The sequence below is a fragment of the Pelodiscus sinensis genome, chromosome 14, assembly GCF_052426305.1.
Source record: "Pelodiscus sinensis isolate ZL-2025 chromosome 14, ASM5242630v1, whole genome shotgun sequence".
NCBI lineage: Eukaryota > Metazoa > Chordata > Testudines > Trionychidae > Pelodiscus > Pelodiscus sinensis.
The window spans coordinates 29952052-29977368 of NC_143065.1; the positions used below are offsets into that span (position 1 = coordinate 29952052).

The following is a 25317-nucleotide window of genomic DNA, read 5'->3' on the forward strand; positions in this document are numbered from 1 at the left end:
TGAGCCTGGCCTCTGATTTCTGCTCTCCACCAATACAGAGACTTCCCACCCCCAGTCTTTGAGCAAATATGGAAGCTGATTAATATTACCAGAACTCAGTTGTAGGCAGAAATTAAAGAGCATCATTGCCCATTCTGCTTTTCTGAAAAGCAAAGGACCTGGAGTTCTGCAACCAGGTTAATAACATGCCCCTGTTAATCTCATGTCTTTTCTCTACAAGGGGCCATGTTTGATGTGCCCACTGTTAATATTCCAATGAAGTGTTTTTAAACAGGAGGATGCTGTCCATTAAGTGGCAAAAGCGTGGCCTGGAGACTGAATGTCTGCAAAGTGCTACACTGCTGCCTTTTTTAATGTGGAAGTGCAGCTCATCAAAATTACAGGTCCCAGTGTACTGTGTGTCCTGGCTGCTTAGCCCAAGATGGAGTGTTGCATGCTGGAATCTGTCGTCGCCATGGCCCTCCTCTCCTTTCTTAGCTCCATCTCTTAACTAGTAGGCTCCTGGCCATACTCCCCATCAGAGGTGATGGGCAGCAGCTTGCCATCACCCTGTTTTATAATGAAATGAGCTAATGTAGATAAGAGGAGCTATGTTGATCTACTTTGGGGGAGAGGAAATTAATTTCTCTTTGTTTACAGATTTTTTTTATTTTGTTTACTTGTAGGAAGCTAAATTATGATCTGACATCTTTGTTGGGAAGGGGTCACACATAAAATAGACTTCCACTTTTGTAGCTATTTTCTTAGCATCAATGGGTTAATTGTAGCTTGCAGGTATAAAGGGTAACTTACTAAAAAATTGGGGTGATTCCCAGCTAGAAGGGTCCACTGAGTGGTAGGGATGTTAAGTATCAGTTAATTAACTAATCAATAGACTCTCCATCAACTGCTTCTGCAGCAGCTCTGCACTTCAAATGTAGTAAGAGCCCACTGTGTATTCACCCCAGAAGGGTCCCAGAGATGTAGAGTGAATTGCTGAATATGTTTAATGCATAACCATTTAGGATTGGGCAGTTTTGTTCACTCTTATTGAAATGGGGGATAGGGCACAGTATAATGATCAAAACTGGGCCCTAGGGGAGCCTCGGAACTAACATAAAGAGCCACAAGCCAGTTGAAAATGGCCCTTCCAGCAGCATGGTGCCCTTGAACAACATGCAAGGCACTTGCTTTAGCTCTGATTTGAAAAGAGTTTATTCCGCTACTGCATCACCAGCAGTCAGATGCTTCTTGAGTAATTTTACACTATCTGATCACCACCACCCGCCCTACTAGATTTCCTGCCCTGGGCCTGGGCTCTGCACCAGCTTTTCCTGTGGGGAAGAGAGGAGCAGCATGTGTGCTTCCCCAGAAGCTGGATGTGGCGCGGAGCCTTGGGGCTTCTCCTCCTCCCCCGCAGGAAGCCAACGCTGGCTCATCGTATGGGAGGAGGGGAGGGGATGATGCTGGATCACCAGCATGGGCTGGGGTCAGAGTGGCTTGGGGGAGGGTTCAGGGAAATGGGTAGGTGGGTAACCTGGGGTGTCCAGCCCTGCTGTGGGCAGAGTCCCATGGGAATCCGGTCCATGGTGTCCTCACCTTCCTGCCAGGGACCTAGGCACCCCAGGGCCAACATAGCTTTGGGGTAGGAGACACCCCCCCACACTCATTTTCCTCTCTCCTCAGTCGCCCCTGCTGCTGCCCAGTCCCAGAGCCACAGCCCTGGCAGCACTCCCCCTCTAGCACAGTGGTTCTCAAACTTTTTGGTCCATGGACCACCTGGCTCAATGCAAACCTTTCTGCAGATCACCAGTTGCTATTAATTACATAATTATACCCAAGCCATTTTGATAGTGCTGCAGCTAAGGGGAATGGTTTAATTTAAATTATTAAACAGATGAAGCATTTTAATTTTCTCTTGTTAGTTTATCAAACTTAATTTTAAATAAAGTAAAATATCAATTTATGTCCGACACAAAAGGTTTCAATATTTTCTTTATTTATGGCAAGGGTGGGGAACTTCTTTTGGGTTGGAGGCCACTGACCCACAGAAAAATAAGTTGGGGGCCACACAAGTGAGAAGCAAAAAAACTACTCCAAAAACCCTCAACCCTCTGAGCCTGACCCCGACACACCCCAATTCTCCCATTACCTCCCCACCCTGGCCCCCACTTCCCTCTCACAGGGCAGGTGTGTCCTGAGTCTGTGCAGTGTCCCCGTGCCACCTGTTGGAAGTGGGCAGAGAACCAGGGCGGCTCTCAAGAGCACCAGGGATGGACTCCCACACCCCATTGCTTCCTTCTCGCTCAGCCCCCATCCCCCACTGCCTCATAACCTCCTTGGTGGTGGCTGCTTGGGGACAGTACTGGCCAGATCCCGGGGCTGGGCAGCCTTTTCCTTCCCCCTGCTCCACCCCGCGGGTCCCCACTTAGCAGCGGGGCTGGAGTGGGCGGAGCAGCAGCAGTGCATGTGCGGGACCTCAATCCTGAAGCTCTGCGCGAGGTTCCTGTGCCACCCGGTGGAAGTGAACGGGAAGCTGGGGTGGCTCTCGGGGGCAGTGGGAGCGGACTCCCCCACCCCATTGTTTCCTTCTCCTCCAGCTCCCTTGCATGCTGGTGAGGCCGGGGCAGGCGAAGCAGCAGCAGGGTGCATGCAGAAGTGGGGCCTCGATCCTACAGGGACGGTGGGGGGCTGTCCCGGCTCTGTGCAGCATTTCTGTATTGCCTGGTGGAGCGGGGTGGGGAGCCATGGCTGCTCTCAGGGACACTGGGGGTGGACACGAGTAGGGAGCCAGGTCCGGTCGGGGTTTTCTTCACCTCCCCCACTCCCCTGTGCCCAGAAGCTGGAGCTGGTGCTTTAAGTCTCACAGTTGTGCAGGCTTCAGAAGTGGGGGCTGAGCTCCTGCCATGGACTGCATGTGCCACGCAAAATTGGCTCGCGTGCCGCTTATGGCACCCGTGCTGTACGTTGCCAACCCCTGATATAGTGGCTGCTGCTTCAGGACTGGTTGGACACCATGGAGATAGATGAATGGGGATCTTTTGATGAGGCTTTTGTGCTCTAGAGCAGTGTTTCTCAACCAGTGGTACAAGTACCCTTAGGAGTACTTGGGAGAAATCGGGGGGGGGGGGGGGGGGGGGACGTCAACACAACTGAAATTTGGAGAAAACAGAATTTTTATTTGAAGTTTTACAGCGTTTTATTATTTTTGTACTTTTTACACCCAAAAATGTCGTCCCCTGCCTGGCAACGATTAGTTTGTTTAAACACGTGTGTTGCAATGGTAGAAAAAAAATTGTGTGTCTGCAAACTGTAGGTACTGGGGGTACTTATAAATTGTTTTTTTTTAAAGGGGGTACTTTATAAAAAAAAAAAAAGGTTGAGAAACACTGCTCTAAAGGGGCTGAGAAGGAGAGAGAGCCAAGACAATGCTGGGGGGGAGGGACACTTTGCCCAGCAGTAGGGTGGTGACTTTAGCAGGGCAGAGGTTGTGTTGGGTCTGGTCTTAGCTGGAATTAAATCAGGAGGGAGGCTCAGCCACACGCTTCCCTCTCCTGACTGATCATTTGTGCTTTTACTTAAGGATAGCAAAATCCAAGAGAGAACCCACTGCCAAATACATGAGCTACAGCTCTGGAGCAGCTGCTGCCCTTTGCCCTGCTGTCTGGAGAGCAGTGACTCATCACCGGGATGGAACACTTACCCAGTGTTATGCTGCCTTTCCCTTTTCACCTTCATTGGGTGGGGAGCTCAGCCAGACTCCTGCAGCTTGAGGTGTATGAGGTGGGGGAGGGGACGTTACTCCTGTGTACACTACCTTCTTTATTTGGGGGAAGTTGTCTTCCCGATGACTCAGCCTCTCAGTCACCCCACTCTTCCACCTGCCTGGGACTCTTTACTAGGAACCTGCTTTCCACACCCCCAAACCAGGGTAGGTGGGTGGGTGGGTCAGTGGTGGTGGTGGGGAGGGGGAGATTTACACCTCTCTCATTATCTTGTTTGAGGGAATCTGTGAAGCTCTGGGCATTCAAGGACCTGCACTGTCATTCCCCACCTGTGCCCTGTCTGCAGAGCTGGGGGAGCTAGAAGCATGAAGCAGCCAGTCAGCACGCAGCGCAGGGGGCTTTCAGCTCTGGTGGCAAGGGGCTTCCCCTGCCAATCTGCTGCTAGCTGTTTCAAAACACTCCAGTATCATGTCTGCAAACAACCAGTCTCTTTTTGCCAGCCATTGCTGACTCCTGGATTCCTCTTTCCCACTGCATACCTCTGGGCTTCTCATGTGACTATGACCCTTTGCTTTATTTCTCTGTCTTCTAAGCATTCACCACGCCTTCCAACTCCGTCTCTGAGAATTGTACTGATGTGCCACGTCCAAGTGAAGAAGTGAAATAAATCCAATCCTAATTACACTCGCTGTGCTCCCCACTGAATCCCTCTCCCAATTCAATAAATCCCCCTTTTTCTTTATCCCTTGTAGGTTTTCAATCCACACAGCAGTGTCTTTTTCCAATGCACTAAATCCTCAAGTAAGTGTGAGCTGCACTCTCAGTCCCAAATATGTGCATCATGTTGCGCTCCAACCATCCACTAACACATCACTCTGCCAGCAAGAGCCACCAGGGCTGGCAAACCTGACTGTCCCCAGACTGCCTTTTGCTCATGGTTCCATTGCTCTCTAGGTGTTAATTTGAGGGATTTTTCTTTCCCTGTTTGTTGTGTTGCTTTGGTATGGTCGGGTTAGATGCAGGTCTTGTGTCTCAGTTCCTTGGACCCACAATGGCGGGGGGGGGGGGGTATTTTCCAGACTGGTTATGCAAACATCTTTTGAATTTGATATGGCCCTAGAGAGCCATTTATCATGTTACCACAGCAACATGCAGACACCTTGACCCATGCAGCTGGGAGGTGGGGTTTTGTGGTGATTCTGTGGTAAGACACATCTATGTTTGAGAATCTGCTCCCTGGAACAGCACAACCAGACACACTCGGCTCCTGACATCCTGCTGATGACAGCGTCTGACTGCTGCTCCGTGAGTAACCAACGGCAGGTGTATGCCTAGCGTACAGCCTCCCTAATGCTGGGGAAGGGCAGGGAGCAGCTGGCAAAGTAGTTCTGCTTAATGGTTCTGCATTTAATCTATTGCTGGGAAAGAAGGAATCTGTGCTGGAAATGGCAGTAGGGGATGTCAGAATAGTGGCATTCGGGTTTTGGAGATTGAAAAAGGATCCCTGCCATGGCTTTGGGGATGCATTAGCCACAGTAGATAGAGCATGCATTGTACTGTTCAAATGCATTAGATTGAATCTGTATCTGAACAAGCACTGGTCTATTCTCCTAAAAGCCTTCTGAGTGCTCCAGAGCTGGCACTGCATGGGTGGGGAGTTTGCTCATTCCTTATTAAGCTCTACCAATGCTCCTATATCCTGCACCACGGCACCAGCTAATCCAGCCCTGACCATTATCCTCAGCTTTGCTAGGACACCTCCATTCTGACCTGCTTCACCCCTTGCTACTCTTATCCTTGGCTCTTTGTTTAGTTTTGGAAATGCCCCTCAGTCCTGGCCTGCAGTCCCCATCCTAGACTTCCACCTTGCACAGTTGTGCTGCTGGACCTCAATCATGACTCAACACCCCCTGCAATTCATATTCTGACTCTCAGGACTGTTACTCCAATTTGCCAATTTGAGAGGTGGTTGATGCCTCCCAACCTCTTCGTTCAGTGCTTTCTTTCGTTGAGGAGACTCATTTGGGACTCTTCCAGGAGTCACCAATTCTGCTGCTTACTTGCATAGATCTAGGTGCTATTAAGCAATACCGGGTCTCATCCACCCAAGGCATGTACTGCCTCAACATAGCTCTCTGCCCCTGCTGGTCTAGACTGCAAGAGATCAGGATGTACCTACAGCTTGAGACTCCACCAGAGTCATCAGTTCGACTAGAGACCAGACCTGAGACCATTCCCAGCATTGTTTTCCCAGAAAGCTCCTTGATTAGACTCTGGACTTTGCTTTGCAGGCTGATATGTCATGATGGCAGCAAACAGAAGCCAGAAAATGCAGAACCAGAACGGAAACACGAAGGTGAGTGTGGGCAAGAGATGGAGAGGCAAAGAAGGCTGCTGTGTACGAGCAACATCAGATGGACCCCTGGCTTGAGAAGTAGGAGGTTGCTAATGCTACCAGGGGAGTATTTGATTCAAATATTATACTGTACTGTCTTCTGTTGCAAAAGTCCGTATCATCTTTGTAACAGATCAGCAACTATAGCAATATACAGTTACTGTTGGAAAAAATAATTATAACATTTAGCAAGATCTGTGTTTTTAAATGCTTTCTCTTAAAATCAAGTTCTTAGACAAAATCTTTGATTCAATCAGAGTTGGAAATATCAGTTAAATTAAGCAGCATTCAAACTGTAGTTATTAAAACCCCCAGTGTATTCATGCCCCCTGCCAAAAAAACTAAAGCAGCTCAAAAAATTAAAGCCTAAAAACTCAGTAGTTCAGATTCCAGAAGCAACCTTAATTCTGACTCTGTCTGTCCGTCAACAATGTTCAGTGACGGTCTTTACCCACTTTCACAGTATGGACCACAAATATGCTACCATGCTGAGAACCCAGTACAAATGTAAAGAACCACAGCCATTGGGATGGCCTTGGTGTAGGAGTTACATAATTGCTAGCCCTGGAAATGCCATCAACTCCCATATTTACTGCACAAGCAGACCTATAACCTACTCTGAACACATATGGCACTGATCTGAATACAAGCTGTTCCCTCTCCCCTCCCAGACACGCACACAGCCTCGCAGCTATCATTCACCAGGCATTGATTAGTCCAGTCTACTCCATTCCTCCTGCCACACTCAGGTGACTTGGAGAACCTCTCCTCTTTGTATTGCCCTGATCAGACTCATGTAGTGTAGTGCTGCACTGGCGATGAGGGTCTGACATAAAGTGGCAGAGCCTAGGGGTTTTCACTTAACTAGGTATGTCTTGATTTTTACTAGGAATGTGAATGACTAGTTGACTATCCAATAAGCAAATGCTTATCGAATAAACTAGTCGCTTCCCCCCCCCTTGTTGCCTCTATCAGAAAGAGGCAGCAAGGTGGGGGGGGGAGAGGGTGCTTCAAAGCGGCAGCGCTGGGTGGAGCCCGGGAACAGACCCTGGGCTCCATGCGGTGCTGCCACTTTGAAACACCACATGCAGCCCAGGACCAGCTGGGTACTGGACTTCCAGCTGGCCCCAGGCTGCACGTGTCATTTCAAAGCAGCAGCACCGTGCGGAGCTTGGGTTCAGCTGGCCCCAGGCTCCATACGGTGCTGCTGCTTTGAAATGCCGCAGGGAGCACGGGGCTAGTGGGGGACTGCTTGAGTTCCCCACTGGCCCCATGCTCCTCACAGTGCTTTCACCTTTGAAGTGTAGCAACAGTCTGTTGCTACACTTCAAAGGCAGAGTTGCACTTATCGGCTAAGCAGCTTCCGGTCAGCGATGCAGCAGGGTTGCTAAGGCAGTTTCCTGCCTCTCCTGGCACCACAGACCATGCTGTGCCTGAGAAGCAGCTAGTGGCCTGTTCCCAGCCAATGGGAGTGCGAAGCTAGTGCTCAGGGTAGGGGCAGTGCACGGAGCCTTGTGCACTCTCCTCCCCCCTTCCGTCCTCTCGCCCCACACCCCAGCCACACACACACCTAGTAGAAAGGCCTGTTGCTGTCCGCTCCTGGGACTAGGGTTGCCAGGTGTCTGGTTTTGAACCAGAAAGTCCAGCATTTGAGGCTTCTGTCCAGGAAATAAATTGAGAAAATACCGGACATATAAACTAATTAGATTAGTTTGATTATTACGAGTATCAGTACATAGCTGCGTACTGCCTGGCTGGTAGACATGCTCACACTGCATGAGTCACACTGTGTGAGTGTGTCTACCAGCCAGGCAATACGCAACTACGCAGTAGGGAGGAGCGAGCGCGGGTGGGACGGGATGGAATCCCTGGGGCCGGACTCACTCGTGCTCCTCCGGGACCATGCGCAGGACAGGCAGCACCCCGGGATCTGCGTGTGACCGGGCCCAGGCCAGCCCTGCTCCCCACCAGCCAGCCCTGTTCCCCCCAACCCTCTCCCGGCCAGCCCTACTTCCTGCCAGCCGGTTCCGTCCCAGCCAGCCCCACTCCCTGCCGGACAATTCTTTCCCCCTGCTCTCCTCCCCCTCCGTCTCTCCCCCCCCCCCCCCCCGCCTGCCCCGCTCCCCCTCACCGCCTCCCGGCCAGCCCCACTGCCCACCGGCCAGTTCTCCCCAGGGCAGCCCCACTCCCCCCACCCCCGTCCTGGCCAGCCCTGCTTCCTGCTGGCCGTTCACCCCCTCCCCCGATCTCCTTTGCCCCGCTCCCCCCACTCCCCCCGCTCCCCTCCCGGCCAGTTCCCCCCCACCCCCCATCTGAGATCAAGTGTGTCCGGTATTTTTTTGTTAAGCCATCTGGTAACCCTACCTGGGGCACGGCGCAGTCTGTAGTGCCAGGAAAGCACCTCTGTTGGTCACTTGATCATCCTGCAACAGTGAGACCCAGGGCCTGACATTCCATGACCCAGTACTGAATCGCGACCCGTAGTTTGAAAACCGCTGGTGCAGTTGATGGGGGAGACCTATGTGGCCAATGTTGTCACTAAAATGCTTGTTCCCATATTAGCAAGTGTTTCCTGCAGGGCTCTCTGTCGTGCACAGCTCCCTAACTTGTCCCCTTCTTGCTGCACACAGGAAAATGTGCTGCAGAGGGTCTTGCAGCTGCCAGTGGTGAATACAACCTGTGAAAGCCTTCAGAGGACATACAGCAGCACCAAGGAGGTACACCCACTCGTGGCATCAGTGTGTGAGGCCTATGAGAGAGGAGTGAAGAGGGCCAGCTCGCTGGCTGTATGGAGCATGGAGCCTGTGGTGCGGAGACTGGAGCCTCAGTGTAAGTCTGGATTCTTCCCAGCTCTCAGGGAGGGGCCCGTGGGAGTATGTGGCAACCAGGGACTGTTAGCACATGTGAGCAGTCACAGAGAATCCCCTGCCTGTGGAAGGAAGGCTGCAGTGGAGAGATTCTGGCTAGCAGCCAAAGCACAGGCCTGGGAGCTGAGAATGCCTTGTTCTCTGTCTGGCCCTACCACCTGCTTCTTCCAGGGCAATTTTCTTGACCATCTTGCCTCAGCTGGCAGATGTGACTCTGTCAGCTCTTCCTGTGCTGGGTTAGTGGAGGATGAACGGTGCAATACATGAGCTAAAGATTTCCCATATAAGCTTAGGCAGGCGGTTGGGCTTCAAGCTTTTCCTGGTCTGGTTTAAGCCATTGGGGTATGTCTACACTACCCCGCTAGTTCAAACTAGCGGGGTAATGTATGCATACCGCACTTGCTAATGAAGCCCGGGATTTGAATTTCCCGGGCTTCATTAGCATAAGCGGGGAGCCGCCATTTTTAAATCCCCGCTGCTTCGAACTCCGTGTAGCGCGGCTACACGGGGCTCGAACTAGGTAGTTCGGACTAGGGGCCTATTCCGAACTACCGTTACTCCTCGTGACGGTAAAGCACTTGGCCATGCCCCCCGTAACAGGAGGGAGGGTAGACTCCATCAGCACGAACTCTATTCTATTGCCTGCCTGCGCCATGTAAGCACCTCCAAGCACTTTACAAAGAGAATGAACTCCTGCAGCCTGCGTTGGGGAGGAAGGGCCGTGGCACCCTTAAATCTTCTGAAGCAGTGCACCTCCCCCTTCCCATCCTCAGCACAGCTCTAAGGCAGCAGTTCTCAGACCTGGGTCAGTAAGGTTGTACCAACAGGCCCGTGAGTCATGTCTGGGGCAGCTGGCCTTGCTGATCAGCTCTTTCCCCTTCCTCCCAGTGCCTAGGGTTGCCAGATGATTGAAACAAAAATACCGAACACACACCACCCAAGAAAAACACCGGGAAAAAATTCTGTTGAAGGGGGGGGAAAAAAGAGGGGGAGAATAAAGTTTTTGAGGGGGGAGGGGGAAAAAAGGACTCCAAGGACTGATTAAGCCAAAAAAAATTAAAATAAAACAGTATGTCCCCTTTAAGAGTGAGTGCAGGGATAGGAACAGGGGCGAAGTTGAGCACTAAGACCCAGGGGAAGCATTGCTTCCCCTAGGTCTTTTGGCCAGCAGCCATTTTGTGCCAGTAGCCTTGGGGAACCAGGTAAGCATGGGGGCTGGGGCTGGGGGCCCGAGGGGACTCGGGGTGGGGGAGGCCGGGTGCTGAGTGTTTGTAGGGTTGCCAGGTGTCAGGCATTTTTTCCTCCTGGCCAGGGAAAAATTCAGAGAATACTGGACACCTGGCAGCCCTACGTGTCTCCCGCACGCCCTGGAACAGCTGTTCAGTGATGTGCAGGAAGTGATGGGAGGGAGGGGCACAAGGGCAGCCCATGAGCCTGGGCGAGGTAGGTAATTGCCTAGGGCGCTGGTGGCCCGGGTGCCCTGTGATGACATCACGGCCATTGACGGCTGTTCAGGCAGGGGCGCCAGCTGCTGCAGCCGGCCTCGGGCCACTCCTGGAGGGGCACGAGCAGCCATGGGGCACACTCTGGGGGAAGGAACAGAATGCAGTGGGAAAGAAGAGGGGCAGGGGTGGTGCAGAGGCAGGAGGAATTGGGATGGGGCCTTATAGGAAGTGGTGGAGTGGAGTCAAGGCTGGGTCTGAGCAGGGTTGGGCACCCCCAGGAAAAATTAGAAGCCAGCTTGTTGGTCCATGAAAAACTTGTAATCAAAATGGGAACCCTGAGGTTTCTAAGGTGTGAGAACCACTGCTCTAGGCCCAGGCATTGGAAGAGCGCCCTCTACTGTGCCACCTGCACCTCTCCCTGCAGCACAGAGCCTGCTAGCTGTGCTGGGCTATCGGGATCTGCACTGACTCAGAAGGGGGCATCCTCTGCTGCGTCCTGCCCCTCCCTCCATGCAGCACAGAGCCCCTGATCACCAGGCTAATACTCAGGCTTTGTCTGGTTCAGTCACAGCTGCCAACATCCTAGCCTGCAGGGGCTTGGATCACCTGGAGCAGAAGATCCCTGCGCTACAGTACCCAGTGGAGAAAGTGAGTAATGGACCCAACCTCTTTCCCCTGTCAGCCTATGGCACCCATCTGCTCTTGGGCATTGCCCACCCCTCTCTTCCTGGGTACTGCCCGCACCCATGTAATGCTGGGCATTGCTGTTTCACGTATGCCTCGGGGGAGCGGTCTCTTTCTGTGGACAGAGGGAGTTGCTTTCATTCTCTGATTCCATGTGGGTGATAGCTGGATGGTGATGGGCTCTTCTGAGACTAATAGGGCAACATGCCAGGAGCTGCTGATCTCTGAGCCCCCAGAGTCCCCCACAGCTAGGAGTGAGTGTACGATGGGGCCTAGGGTAATCCCTAAAGACATGCAGTCCAGTGGAGTCATGTCATACCTGATGAGCTGCACCTGGGAACATCCCCGTCATCTTCCCTCAACCCAGACCATCTAGACCAGGGGTGGGGAACCTAAGGCCCAGGGGCCAAATGCAGCCCCCAGCTTGCCTAGATCTGCCCCTGAGGCTCAGGGCTCCCCCAGCATTACACTGGCACTCCCGCTTCCTGGCCCCCGCCCCTCACCGCCCGCAGAGCTGGAGCACACTAGACTGGGCCCCTCTAGGCTGTGCTGTGCAAGGGGAATGTGGCGAGAGTCTTTCTCCTTCTTAGTTGGAGGCCACGTCAGTGAGGGGTTTGGGGTTTTTTCCTCTCACTTGTGTGGCCCCCGACTGATTTTTCTGTGGGTCTAGGCACTGGTCTAGGCACTGATGCTCCTCCCTGGAGCTACCTTGGAGCTGTCTTTGCACACAGCAATGCTTTGGTTTCCATTGGTCACTGTATCTTTCCACTGTGAGACCTGGGTGACTGGAGCATATTGCAGGACTCTTCTCCATCTCTCCTCCTGCAGATTGCATCTGAACTGAGGGACTCCATCTTCATCCCCATTCAAAGTGCCGGGAGCACCATTGGCAGCTCCATAGCTGGCACCTTGGACTGGATTTTGGGGCTGACTACTGAGGGCTATGAACTGACCAAGAGCACAGCAAGAAGCACGACTGAATACACTCAAAGCAGCCGAGTTAGCCAGATGGCAGCTGCCGGTGTGGACAGTGTCCTGGGACAGCTAGAGAAGCTGGTGGAGTTTCTCCTGCCAAAAGAGGAGCATGAGCCAGGTAACTCTGCCTTCCATCATCAATGGATAGCATTGGGGATGGGAGGGGGCAGTGCCTGCTAATGCAAAAGTTTTTCCCTTTGGGGAGACCTGGCCTCAAATCTAATTCACACAAACATGGCTTGGGCAGCCATTGGGGGCACAGGGGTCACAGTACAGTGGAGATTGCCCAGTTCAGAGGATTTGTCAGCTTCTGCTCAGGAGACTGGAGTAGTGTGGGGAGGGACGGGAGTTCCAGGTCTGAAGCCTGGGCAGGTCTGTGTGAGGGCTTCAGCGCCAGGTGAGCAGAGTTTGCTGCCCATCAGAACGGAGGCACACTGGTCGCTTTTCCAGCTCCTGCCTGCACTACGGCTGGTTCTGGTCAGGGCCAAGAGAGAATGTCCCTTTGTGCTGTCTTCCCCACATGCCTGGTGGACACCTCCGTGGGAACAGTGAGAGGTTTTATGTGCACTGGGGTAGAGCAGAGCCTCTTGTCACCTAGCCCACTAGGGAGATCCCCGGTAGAGTCCGGAGTAGTGATAGGGAGAGCAGGATAGCACTGGAAACTGCCTTCACCGCAGGTTATTGTTCCTCATTATGTCCTAGGACACAGTAAATGGCCTGTTGGATGGGTTCCTAAAACACGGGTACTATTTGCCTCCTGCAACCAACCAGTTTTCAGGGAGCCATCTGCTGTGCTTTCCACAGGGTGGCACTGTCACTCTGGTCACATGCCTCCTGCAGATGAAGCCTGAAAGGCGCAGCACTCCACTAGGCTAGGGGATTGGGGCTGAAGGTTGAAAAGGGACTTCAGAAATGAAAGGTCCTGGATGCCAGGGCCTGTGCAGAGCTGTAAGGGTCTTTGTTGTGCAGCTGGTGTCCCTGCTCCTGTGCACTGCTGGAGTTCCTCCTCCAGAGATCCCGGGGAGCAGTTCCACGCTGAGTCTCCCATGGAAAGAGGGCGCAGAGCAGGGCAGGTGAATCCCAGGCCGTGTGCGCTGTTCCCACCCCTCCCATGCTGGTTTCATGCTATTCCCAGTTTGCTCTGCCCTTAGCTCGGGAGCCCACAAGGGTTCATGGATCTGAGGTGACACCCTCCCAGCCACAGCCTGGCACCTTCACCCGGATCAGGGCTTTGGCCAGCACCATCTCCCATCGTGCCTACCAGCAGACAGACAGAACCATCCAGCACACTAGAGCCAGAGGGCAGGAGCTGGCCACATGGATCCCAGTCTTGGTGAGTGCCCCATCTTGCACAGCACAGCCCGGGGGAGCCCGCTGCAGTGTCTCCTGGGGATCCTTGCAGCAGTTTAGTGCTGGGATTGATCTGCCATAACACATGGGCTGATGGCCCCTTGGATCCAGCTGGCTGCTGCATCCCAAGCCACGCAAGTAACAGCCAACGTTTAATGGAGGACATAGACAAACTCAGTGCTATGTGCTCCGCGGGCTGATGGTGTTGCAGCAGTTATTGCAGGCTCCTCATCCCCTCAACCAGGGGTGGGCAAAAGCCTGTCAAGGGCTGGATTCGGCCCGCCTTACGTTTTGATCCGGCCCACGAGGCAATTACAGGCCCTGCCCCCAATGGGCATGGGGGAGGAAGAAAGAAGGAGCTCAGCTCCGCCCCTCCACCTCTGCCCCCAGCCACTGCAGTGGAGGCATCACTGGGGTGGAGGCTCCTCAACAGGGCTGGCCCTGGAGGTGCCGCTACCGTGGCCACATGCTCTGGGTCTGGCCCCAGAAGCTGGAGGTGCTGCTGCCACAGTGCCTCTGGGTCGGCCTGTGGCCGCTGGCCCAGGAGGCAGACCTCATGGCTGCGGCAGTGGCACCTCTGGCCTCCAGGGTGGCCCGTGGCCACGGTGCCTCAGGGTTGGCTCCGGACCGCGAGGCCTTGGCAGCAGTGTCTCTGACCTCTGGGACCGCGTGGCCATGGCAGTGGGGCCTCCCTCCGGGGTGGCCAGGGCAGCGTGGCTGCAGCTGTTGCTGCAAGGGAGCACGAAGCCAGGTAAGGTTCCCCCTCATGCCCAGACCCTCCCACCTCCATGCCAATCCCAGCACCCCCAGCTTGCTCTGACACCCTCCCTTGTTCTTGCATCCTCTCTCTTGGCCACACACTGCACCCTCCTTTGTTCCTGCTCCCTCCACTTGGCCAACACCCTACTCCCAGCTTGCTTCTGCACCCCAGCTCCCTCCCAGATCCTGTGCCCCATCCCTATCCTACTTGCTGGCTGCCCTGTCTCGCACACTGTACCTCTCATTTTTGTCCCTACCCCAGAGCCTAAGGAGGTCCATAAAATCCACTAATTCCAGAACCACAGAAAAGTAAATCTGGTCTATGGGAAGGCCTGAACCTCAGTTTCCCCATTCCCTTCCCCTCACCCCATGAGGCTGGGGCACCAGAGGAGTGAGGTGTCTCAGTTGGAGCCACATCCGTGAGCGTTGGGGGGTTTGGGAGGAGATTTTGCTTCTCACTTGTGTGGTCCCCAACTGATTTTTTTTTTTTTTGTGGGTCAGTGACCCCAGACCCAAAAAGGGTTCCCCATCCCTCCCATAAATAAAGAAAACATTGAAACCTTTTGTGTTGGACATAATATTTTACTTTATTTAAAATGAAGTTTGATAAACTAACATGAGAAAGTTAAAATGCTTTCATAATTTAAATTAAACTGGTCTTACTAGCTATAGCTGGTTCAGAGAATAAAATCACCGTACCCAACAGGGTACTTCTCACCCCCGCCCCTTCCGCCTAAGGCCCTGAAATTTGTGAAGTGGCCTCCCCTTCCAAAATGATTGCCCACCCCTGCTGTAAACTATACTAAAGGATACAAGTGCAAAGACAGGGAACACAAGTAATAATAATCAATTCTCCTATATGCTGTATCCCTTCTCATCTTTGCACCTGTCTGTTTCTGTCACTGAGGCTCTCCGAGTGCTTTGAACTCACTAACCAGTTTAGCCTCTCAGACTTAGCAGGCTAGCACCAGGTGGTTTCTCCTCAGTGCAAGGAGGATAAAGAGACACAAGTGGCCCAAGTCACAAAGGTCACAGCAAGTTAATGTCAGGAACAGAACCCAGGTGTCCCTGCACCCAACATCCTGTTCTGACTACTGAGGCCCATCCACTGCATCCCAGTCTAGGAGCGAGGCCAGTACATTTCAGGGCCTTGCGCTCGGGGGACAGCGGGACACCGGACATTACTGTTACGAATGTATTTCTTCTCAGGAGAAGCCAAGCAACTCTGTGGTTCATGCTTTGCTACCAGCTGCTCTCTCTCCTTCCAAGTCAGGAAGGGGCCTGAGCTCCCGTGGAGACCTGTAATCTCTGTGGCATCAGTGCACACAGGGCCCCCACCAAGCTAAGCTAGTGGTCTGGATTATTTTTAACTGGCTCTATATTTAGAATGGTAATGAATGGCCTTGACATAACATCCTTCCCAAAGCAAAAAGCCCCAGCGGAAGCACAGATAAAATCAGGAGTAAAAAGTCCCCCTCCCAGCCACCATCTTTCCACTTTGCTCCCTGGGGCTGGAAACCACTCCCACTTCCACTCCCACCAGAACCCCCTGCCTCCTTTAGGATTTCTTCCCATGTGTGTTTCTCTGTCCTCTGACCCATGAACATCCTGTCTAAGCTCTGACCCAGAATGGTTCCTAAGAGCCAGCCATTCCAGCAAGGGCTCACAAGCTAAGACAGGGTGGCCTGAGTTTGATAGGGGAACATGAAGTTGCTGCAAGGAATGGGGAGGTGAGTGACTGGTTAGAGGACTCTCTTGATCATGGTCCTATGCAGGGGGCTGTATTACGGGGAGCAGTGTTAGGGGAGAGAATTGGAATTCCAGAGTCTGAGCCACTCAAAGATTAAAGGGCTAAGTCACTTTTGGAAAGAGTTGAGGTTTTGACTCCTGTGTTCTGGCCAAATTCCATCCAGGGTAATTACATCTCCACTCACCAATCCACCCTGTGGTTTTTAATGGCTCTGGAATTCTCCTTTACTTTCTGTCCTCACCCGCTCTGTAGCTTTGTTGTAGATCAGTTAAACAGCTGCTGCTTTGCACACAGAGGAGGCAGCAAAGCCGTGGCAAGTGGATGGTCTGTGTGTCCCTCCATTCTGTTGCAAGGCAGGGACAGGAGGCCAACAGAAGAAATGTAGCATTTTAACATATTTATAGCTAGATTTTTTTTTTTAGTGTCCATCCCCGTCCTGTAGTACCTAAGCATGCAAAGCTCGAGGGGCCTACCCTCGCAGCCCCCTCAGCACTGGGACGGCAGCACTGTCCTGTGTGCAGGTGGGAGGCCTGGATCAGGGGTGGCTTGCCCTTGCATGGAACGACCCCGTGTTACGCTGTGTGTTCGTACAGCTGCCCCTTCCTTGATAGTGGTCTGCCGGCTCTCACTGGATACCTAGTTTTGCTGGGGGAATCTGGAGCCCTGGCAAGGGGCAGTGACCTCTGACCCCTCAGCCTTGAGCTGGCCATGGTGGGCTGCAGAAACACCTGGATTCTGGAGCCAGTGACAAGCACAGGAGATGCAGTCGTGAACTATTAAATGCAACCTCAATGCAGAAGCTGCCCCATACCAGGGTGGCTCTAGTGAGGTGCCAGCTGTGAGCAGGGGCTCTGTGCTCTCTTTCTCACTGCAGGGCTCTGTGGCCAGACAGAGCACAGCCAAGGCACAGCAGGTCCTGTGCGAGGTGCAGAATGCGGCAACTGGCTGGCTGAGCAAGGGGCAGAGTAAGGAGCCGGAACAGGAGCAAGAGGAGGAGCTGAAGAAAGAGGAAACCAAAGCAAGTGAGGTACAGAGAGGGGCAGAGCGGTGAGCACACCTGCTGTGATGGGCCGAGGGAGGGGGGAACCTTTACAAAGCCCCTGCAGGCTCGGTCCAGTGGCCAAGACACAGCCATGGTCCTTGGTACCATCAGGGGTCAGTTACAGAGGGAAAGCTGAGGCTTAAGGAGGTAGGGAAGGGCTTGATTCTCCCAAAGCTGGGCGTGATTCTCCCAAAGCTGTAGAGGGAATTGGTAGCAGGAGTCCTGGCTCCAAGCTCCCTGCAATAACTGCTAGACTACACTGCCACGTTAAGGGAAACCGTTCTTTTTAGAAGCCAGTCCGTGCCCATGGGCCATGCTCCCTGTGCCCCTCTGCCACTTAGTCTTTATTCCCAAGAAACCGGCTCAGTGACCTGGGGCAGCTCCCGCACCCTTGTGCTCTCAAGTGAAGCCCCTCTGCTTGTGCCTTCCCAGGTGGAGGTGTGGAGATGGCTGTTGCAAGTGGAGGGTTGGAAGGCAGTGTTCCCTGTGTTCTTATGAGGCCATTGGTGAGCAGTACACCCACAGCTAGTTATTTCCACTGGTGTGGTGCACGTTCAGACATGCCTCGGTGCACATACAATTATTCTGCACATGGATGGAAAATATTAGAGGGAACATTGTTTGGAAGCCCCAGTGGAGGGGAAAGAAGTGTCTTTAGCTCCCTCATCTGATGGAAGCTCTGGAGAGGCCCCTATCCCTTGAAAAGGGAGCTGGCAGACTCAAGGCCTGTCAGACACAGAGGCCTGGAGTATCTGGCCGGCTGAACTGTGTTTGTTGCAGTGAGGGATGGGGAGTAGGGGAGTCAGCTTAAACTTCCTGTTTTTGGCCCACAGCCCTAGGCAGCAGTTCAGGCAGCCAGGCCCTGCTACGCCCCTCTCAGCTCAAGAGTGCCCCTTCACTGGCACAACGTGGTGACATGGAGCCACTACTAGAGCTCTGACACCTAAGAATGTGTTCACTTCGTCAGGGGAATCCTTGGGAGGCTGGACCCACCAGCTTTACCGCGGCTCTGTGCTGCTGGACCAAGACTGAGAACCTGGCCCAGAGATCAGGCAGTGGAGATGGCTGAGTGGAAACTGTCCCTTAGTAAAAGATCTGTTGGGACAAAGAAGGGAAGTGAGAGCCCTGCAGCTTTCCCTCCCACTCTCAGCACAGTTGGAGGAGTGGGACAAGCTTCCACTGGAAATACAGCCTGGAACCTAATAGCTGGGGGAGCGGGGGCAGGCTTGTGTGTCTTGGAGGCCTTGGGGGTTGGGCGAGGGAGGGCAGGAGGAAGCCTCAGTGCAGGCTGCTTAGCCCAAGGCCAATGGCACTGGCTCCAAATCCTCTGCTCCTTCTTTGGACACTCAAAGGCTGTGTCTACACTGGCATGAATTTCCGGAAATGCTTAAAACGGAATACTATTCCGTTTTCAGTTTTTCCGGAAAAGGAGCATCTACATTGGCAGGCTGCTTTTCTGGAAAAACCCTTTTTCCGGAAAAGCGTCTGTGGCCAATGTAGATGCACTTTTCCGGAAAAGAGCCCCGATCGCCATTTTCACGATCGGGGCTTTTTTCCGGAAAAGACTACTGGGCTGTCTACACTGGCCCTTTTCCGGAACAGTGTTCCGGAATAAGGACTTATGACCGAGCGGGAGCAGAATAGTTTTTCCAGAATAGCGGCTGATTTTGTACAGTAGAGCATCATTGCTTTTCCGGAAATTCAAGGGCCAGTGTAGACAGCTCGCAGCTTATTCCAGAAAAGCGGCTGATTTTCCGGAATAAGTGGCCCAGTGTAGACACAGCCATTGGGCTTCAGAGCAGAGATGGTGCCTGAGGCCTGCAGCTCCCCAGCGAAGGCCTTGCCTGGCTCTCAGTGGAGTAGAGGGGTGTGTTTCTCTTTGCAGATGGCTGAGCGTGCCAAGACTCCAAGCCTGGTGGGCAGCCTTTCTCAGAATCTGCAAACTGCCTATCTCTCCGCCATCTCCAACGTGAAGAGCGTCCCCTCTGCTGTCTGGGGGACAGCTGGGGAACTGCTCCAGCTCACCCCCCACAAGGCAGCTTCCATAGCCAGAGAGAAGGTGGACGCTCTAGGGGGTGCCCTACGCAGCATTACTGGGAGCATGGTGGAGACCTTGTCCCTCTATGTGCCGGTGAGTTTATCCCTTCTCCTGAAAGTGCCCTTCCTGCACTGCAGGAGCAATGGAGCTGTCCTGGATGTGTGAGGGCAGGACATTCTTGGTCAGGATCAGCCTCCGCAAGCCTGTTTCTGCCTCTTCCTCTGTCTGGAGCCTCTCCCGAGGACTAAGTGGTACTGGCTCCTTCAGCACCGAGTGGAACAGCCCAGAGGAAGGGGGTGAGAGAAGTGATGGACATTTGACTTTGCTCACACAGGCCCTGGTGCAGAGGAGCGCCCTGCTGATGCAACCTGTCTTGGCCGCCTCATGCCCAGGTGTGCCAGTGCCCGTCAGTCCTGGCCTGCAGCCTCCTTCTAGTCCAGTGCTCTGCCCCTTCCACCTTTGAAACCAAAGTCAGGACTGAGGGTCACTGGGAGCATTGCCCGGAGCCCCAAAGCAGGGCCTGCTGCCAGGTGCCGGGCCACATGCTCAGTCACACCCCTTAGCTCACGTAGCCTCTCAGATTGACTGGCCCAAAAGCCACGTATTGCGAATGGGCTCTGCTCTGTCTGTCCTCTCACCAGATAGACGATGCAGCCAGTAGTACTGCTCACGTCCACTGTCCTAGGAGATCCCAGGTGACCAGCAATTCCTGGGGAGGTGAAAGTTCAGGGAGTGACCCACCTCTCCTCCAGCTGATTCCTGCCTGACCCAGGGTTCTCAGCCGGTTAGTCGTGTCATGTGTCCATGGAGACACAGGCTGCCCCTCAATCCACTGCCTGCCCCCAGGGGACCTGTCTGGACTCAAGTTCTCAGCCTCTGGCTTGGGCTCCAGGCTTTTCCGCTTTGTGGGGCAGGAGTAGCTGGGAGCCCTAGCTCCATGGTGGGTGTAAGGTCTGAGTAGTTTCCAGGCTCCAGGGCTGAGAGAGAGATTGGCAGAAGGCAGGGAGTGGAGGGGGCACTGCGGAGGTTAGATCCTGGCTGGGGATGGAACAGGGCTGGGTCTAGGCAGACCAAGGTCCTGTCTTTGTGAGATTTTACGAGTACTCTCTCTTTGAGCACATGAGCTAGGTAGAGAGACCTCGGTCCCCTTGAGTATCCACACTGAGGCTATGGGGCCTTTGGAAAAGCCTTACAATGAAACCCTTGGAGCAGCTGAGACCAGAACAACCTGAGCTACTGCATCCTTCATCCGGGCAGTGAGAGACAAACCAAGCTAAGGGGTCCTAACACCTCAGGGTCCGGCACCTTCACGGCTGGAAAGACAAGTCAGAATCAACTGTTCAGAGAACCTGGCTCCGCTCTGTAGGCAGCCAGAAGTCCCTACCTGTCACTGCATGTCCCAGCTTCTTGGGCAGGGCTGGAGTGGAGCAGGTCTGGAGCCTTGGGCCAGAGGAAGGGAAGAGTCCCCTGAAGCCGAGGGGCAGGACTAGGGCAGCTGCAGGCTCCCTGGAGCCAGTATAGAGCCTGATGGCAGGTCTGGGCCCAGCAGTGGGCACTGCAGTAGCTCCAGACCTGAGTTGGTCCTGAGGGCCAGCCAGGACCCTTCAGCCAGCACACCTCTCTCCCTGTGGTGCCACAACAAGCCACGTGACCTCCTAGGCTGGGAGCAGTGACTTGTGGGGAGGAGACAGGGAGGCTGGTTCGCTCCAATCTGAAGCAGGAATGTGTGGGATGAGGGGGGGTAACCCCACAGAGTCCCCCCACCGAGCAAAGAATGAGTTTGGTGTGCCTGCTCCTGCTGGCCCATCCCCTGCAGGGGAAGCAGGGAGGATGCTGAAGGCCAGGGAGGGCATCTGCAGGGGCCATGCCTTGCAGTCTTGGCATTCCTTACCCCCCAGGGCCACTGCGCCAGCTCCCTGGCCCCCTCCCAGACCTTTTATTTGTGCTGGGTTGGATTGAACTCTGTGTGTGAGAACTGCGGTGAAGCCTCCTCGTCCCTGCCCAGTGCGCGGGGATTTAGCTAAAGGGATTAATTCCCTCTGGGCAGCATGGACCAGATGGATGCCTCTGGGCAGAAGCTCATGCAGTTTCCTCACACTCCTCAAAAGGATGGGTAGGCTGGGTCTCACAGAGCAGGTCTGGATCAAGGCTGCAAGGTGGGTCCCCCTCCCTGGGCTGAATGGGGGGAGCCAAATGCCAGTGGAAAAGCAGGGCAGGGGAAGGAAGACCAGACATGCCCTTCCTTTGTTTATTTCCATAGCACCTTCCTCCACGTGCTGCACCAGTGAAATGCAGCCACCTCTGGGGTGGGAACAATACGGCAGTGAATTTTGGCCAGATCTGGAGACAAACCCCAACTCTTGATAAGTTTCTAGAGCCCCTTTAGTTATGGTACAGAGCAGCAGGAGCTAAGTGCAGTTTCTTCGGTACTTGAATGCCCCTCTGGCAGTCCCTGGCCGAGAGGCAGGGCAGTGCTTGAGGCTGGGGGAGGAAGTAGCCAGCAGGCAGTGCATCTGCCCACCCTCACCATAGGCTGGCCAGGTGTTAACACCTGTTCTCTTGCTGTCAGTTTCCCAGGCTGGCGGTGAAGAAAGAGGAGACGGCGGGTGAGAATGAGCCCCGCCCTGAGCCGTACCAAAATCAGGAGGACTCCAGGCCTGTGGTTTCCCCAACCCTGGAGGCGTCCCAGCTGCGTGGAGAATGGCGAGCCAGCCGAGGCCACCATCCCCTCTCCTTCCTGGGGCTGGAGGATCCTTTCTTCATGCAGCCAAGCTCCTTCCAGCGCCAGGCTCTGCAGCGGGGCCCAGCTTTGGAGCCCGACTACTCTGTCCCCCACAAATCTGCCTTCTTCCCTTACAGGGAGGTGCCCAGCAGCAGGAGGGTGAACAAAAATTCATACCGCTACAGCCCAGAGCCTGCGTACACCAGGGCTCACTATAGCAACCTCTACACCATGGCCTTCAAGAAGGACTGAGCGGGGTGGGGGAGGAGCTCACTTCCAGCCTGCTCCACATGTGCCGGCCTGCGCCTGCTACGCTTAGCGCCTTGTCAAGCAGCATGTCCAGGGTCTCAGAGCTAGGGTCCGAAGGAGATCATCTCAAAGCACTGCTCCCTCTCAGCCCCAGCACAGACACCGGTTGGAGGGGACAGGGATGGGGACTTGCCTTCCCTCTGGTGGGCCTTTACATTATCCTGGGAACCTTCTCAGCCCTTGGTTGAAGGAACAAAATGCTGAATCCTTAGCAAAGATGCACCCTTCCCCCCACCCCCTCCCGGTTCACTGTTCCTTGTAGTTACATGGCTTGTAGTGTGTGTCACAATGGGCTGATTTTATCCCCTGAACTGCCTTGTGAGGCACATGCAATAAGCAGGCCATAGTGTGTATGCACAGTAAGAGGCAGTTTCTTGAGTGGCAACGTGAAGGCTGGAAACAGGAAAATGAAGGAAGATGTAAGTTCTAAGATGAGGAAGTGGAGAGGGAGCAGAGCAGAGGAGGAAGAGGGAGCAGAGAAGAGGGAAGGGACAGTAGGAAAGGGCAGGAGCTAGGAGGCCATGTTGCCTGAGGCTGGCCCTTGCTCAGCAGGGCTTATTGGACACGTACCCGGAAGGGGAGGCCTGTGTTTGCACTGTAGGCTGGGGGAGCAGGCTTCTGCTGCAGAGCAGCCCCTCTTCTTCTAGGGCCACCAGACAGCAGCTTTATAAATGTCTGAGGGGAAAACATGGTTTCCCATCCTCATTCCTTCCTATCCCATGCAGGCCAACCTTGCCTCAGACCTAGTTTTCCTCTGCAAAACTTCCTTGAGACCCAGGAGCAGCAGTCCCTGCTGAGGGGCAGGATCCACAGGGGGATGGGAGCTTGAGTAACCAGGTGTCCAGTTTTCGACGGGAATGCCTGGTCAAAAAGGGACCCTGGCAGCTTTGGTCAGCACCACTGCCCAGGCCATTAAAAGTCCCGTTGTGGTGCTGCAAAAGGCAGGCTACTGTCTCCACGTTGCACCCCAGAAGCAGTTAGCAGGTCCAGTTCTTAGGCAGTGGGGCCATGGGCTTTGTGCTCTGCCCCTGCCCTGAGCACCAGCCCCACACTCTGGCCAGTGGGAACTGGGAGCCTGTACCTGAGGGGAAGATCAGCACATGGAGCCTCCTTCCCCTCTCCCCGCCTAGTCACCAGACCTGCTGACCACCTCCAGGTGCAGCATGGAGGCTCCAGGACAGGCAGGGGGCCTGCCTTAGCCGCGCTGTGCTGCTGACTGGGAACTGCCCATGGTAAGTCCCTGCCCAGAGCCCTGTCCCACATCCTGAACCCCTCATTCCTAGCCCCACCCCATAGCTCTCACCTCCTCCTGCACCTCAATCCCCTGCCTCTATCCACAGCCCCCTCCGACATTCTGAATCCCTTGGCCTCAGACTGGAGCCCCCACTGGTCCCCTGAACGCTTCATTTCTGGCCCCAGCCCAGAGCCTGCATCTCCAGCCAGAGCCTTCACCCCCTCCTGAGCCCCAGCCCTCTTCCCCAGCCCAGTGAAAGTGAGCGTGGGGGTGAGTGAGTCACCGAGGGACGGGGAATGTAGTGAGCGAGGGCCAGTCCTTGTGAAGGGGGCAGGGATGGGCTAGGGTTTGGTTTTGAGCAATGGGAAAGTTGGCACTCCCCAGAGGCCAGGCCATCTCCTGCACACATACACACCCCCTGCTGTAGGGGCTTGTGGAGTCAGGAACGAGGCATGTGCTAAGCAATCTATAGCTCAGCGGAGCTCTTGGAGGCCCTTTCTTTCTATCCTGTAGGAGCAGCGTAGTATCTGGTAGGTTCCCCTCAGGAAGGTGAGCTGCATCCCCCTCCCAGCTGTGTGTTTCCCATCCCCCAAGCTGGGCAACTGGCTCTTCCATTTACTGCAATAATAAACGTTCCTCACTTAGCTGGTGCATGGTGCGCTTGTTTCCTCTATGCCAGTGAGACTGGCGCTGAGGCCGTTCCCAGTTAAATGGATCCAACTGCGGCTATCTTGGTCCCTGTATCCCTGGGGAGGGGACTACAGGTCCAAAGACCCGATCCCAAGAGCACAGCCACAGACGGGAACAAAGAGCTTGTTCCTGAGCTATGCTTGGCAGAGTAAGCAGCACCTGGGTCTATGGGGCTGGCTGCTTTGCCCAACCGCTAGGGAAGGGCTGCATGTTCTGCAATCTTGTGACTGTTTCCATGCTACCTCTTCCTGTTGATTTGGTGCCAGCTTCCCCCAACCTGCCAGTAGGGTTGCCAAGTGTCTGGTTTTGAACCAGACAGTCCAGTATTTGAGCTTTCTGTCCAGGAGATAAATTGAGAAAATACCAGACATATAAATGTCCGGTATTTTCAAATTAGGTTAGTTTTATTATTATGAGTATCAGTACGTAGTTGCATACTGCCTGGCTGGTAGATACGCTCACACTGTGTGAGTCACACTCTGCGTGAGCGTGTCTACCAGCCAGGCAGTACGCAACTACACAGTAGAGAGGAGGGAGGCGGGGCGGGGCGGGACGGAATCGAATCCCTGGGGCCAGACTCACTCGTGTTCCTCCGGGACCATGCACAGGACGGGCAGCACCCCAGGATCTGTGTGCACCCAGGCCAGCCCTGCTTCCCGCTGGCTGTTCCCTCCTCCTCCAGCCAGCCCTGCTCCCCCCACCCCCTCCCAGCCAGCCCTGCTTCCCAGAAGCCGGTTCCTTCCCAGCCAGCCCTGCTCCCCCCAATCGCCTCCCGGCCAGCCTTGCTTCCTGCCAGCCAATTCACTTCCCCCCACATCTCCCCCAGCCAGCCCTGCTCCCCCGACCTCCTCCCGGCCAGCCCTGCTCCCCTCCTGGCCTGTCCACCATCTGAGATTAAGTGTGTCTGGTATTTTTTTTAAGCCATCTGGTAACCTTACCTGCCAGTGCTTTGTGCCATGCTGGATAGTGCCCTGCACTTCCTAGCCTTAGGGAAAGCGAAAGGATTTGTATCAGGGTGGCAGTGGAGGGTCAGAACTTGTCAGTGGTCTGGAAGCTGGACCTTTTCATTTATGAGATGGGATGCCTCGGCTCTTGCCCAGCCCATGCACTACATGGTGGAGAGAACCGGCCTAGCTTGGCCTTTAAGGAGGGTGACTATTTTCAGGAGGGCTGGGACTGCCCCGATTGATGTGACTAACCTACTCGGACCTGGAAGAAGCAGACAGTGCCAGACCTAGCTGGCTTCTCTCTTACTCACTGCTGGAAGAGCTGTGGCCACCACAGGCAGGAGACATGCTCCCGCTGTAGCTCTCTGCTGAGCTGCTGTACAGCAGGGACAGAAGATTCCTGCCT

At 54.3% G+C, this 25317-nt stretch overlaps 1 protein-coding gene across 5 annotated transcripts in view; it reads left to right on the forward strand.

Moving 5' to 3' along the window:
- PLIN1 (perilipin 1) overlaps window positions 1-24300 on the forward strand; it is a 28612-nt gene extending 4312 nt beyond the window's left edge. For 2 of the 5 annotated variants that reach the window (XM_089782067.1, XM_089782068.1), the window contains exons 2-9: window positions 5996-6060; window positions 8730-8928; window positions 10977-11059; window positions 11924-12188; window positions 13222-13403; window positions 16804-16956; window positions 18857-19102; window positions 21579-24299. In XM_089782067.1, the coding sequence (XP_089638193.1) occupies window positions 6007-6060; window positions 8730-8928; window positions 10977-11059; window positions 11924-12188; window positions 13222-13403; window positions 16804-16956; window positions 18857-19102; window positions 21579-21983 (1587 nt within the window). In that variant the 5' untranslated portion in view covers window positions 5996-6006 and the 3' untranslated portion in view covers window positions 21984-24299. Of the gene's footprint in view, window positions 1-3109; window positions 6061-8729; window positions 8929-10976; window positions 11060-11923; window positions 12189-13221; window positions 13404-16803; window positions 16957-18856; window positions 19103-21578 lie in introns of those variants that run through there. The other 3 variants (XM_075897095.2, XM_089782066.1, XM_089782069.1) reach the window with 3 other exon arrangements.
- The last annotated feature ends 1017 nt before the right edge of the window (window positions 24301-25317 follow it).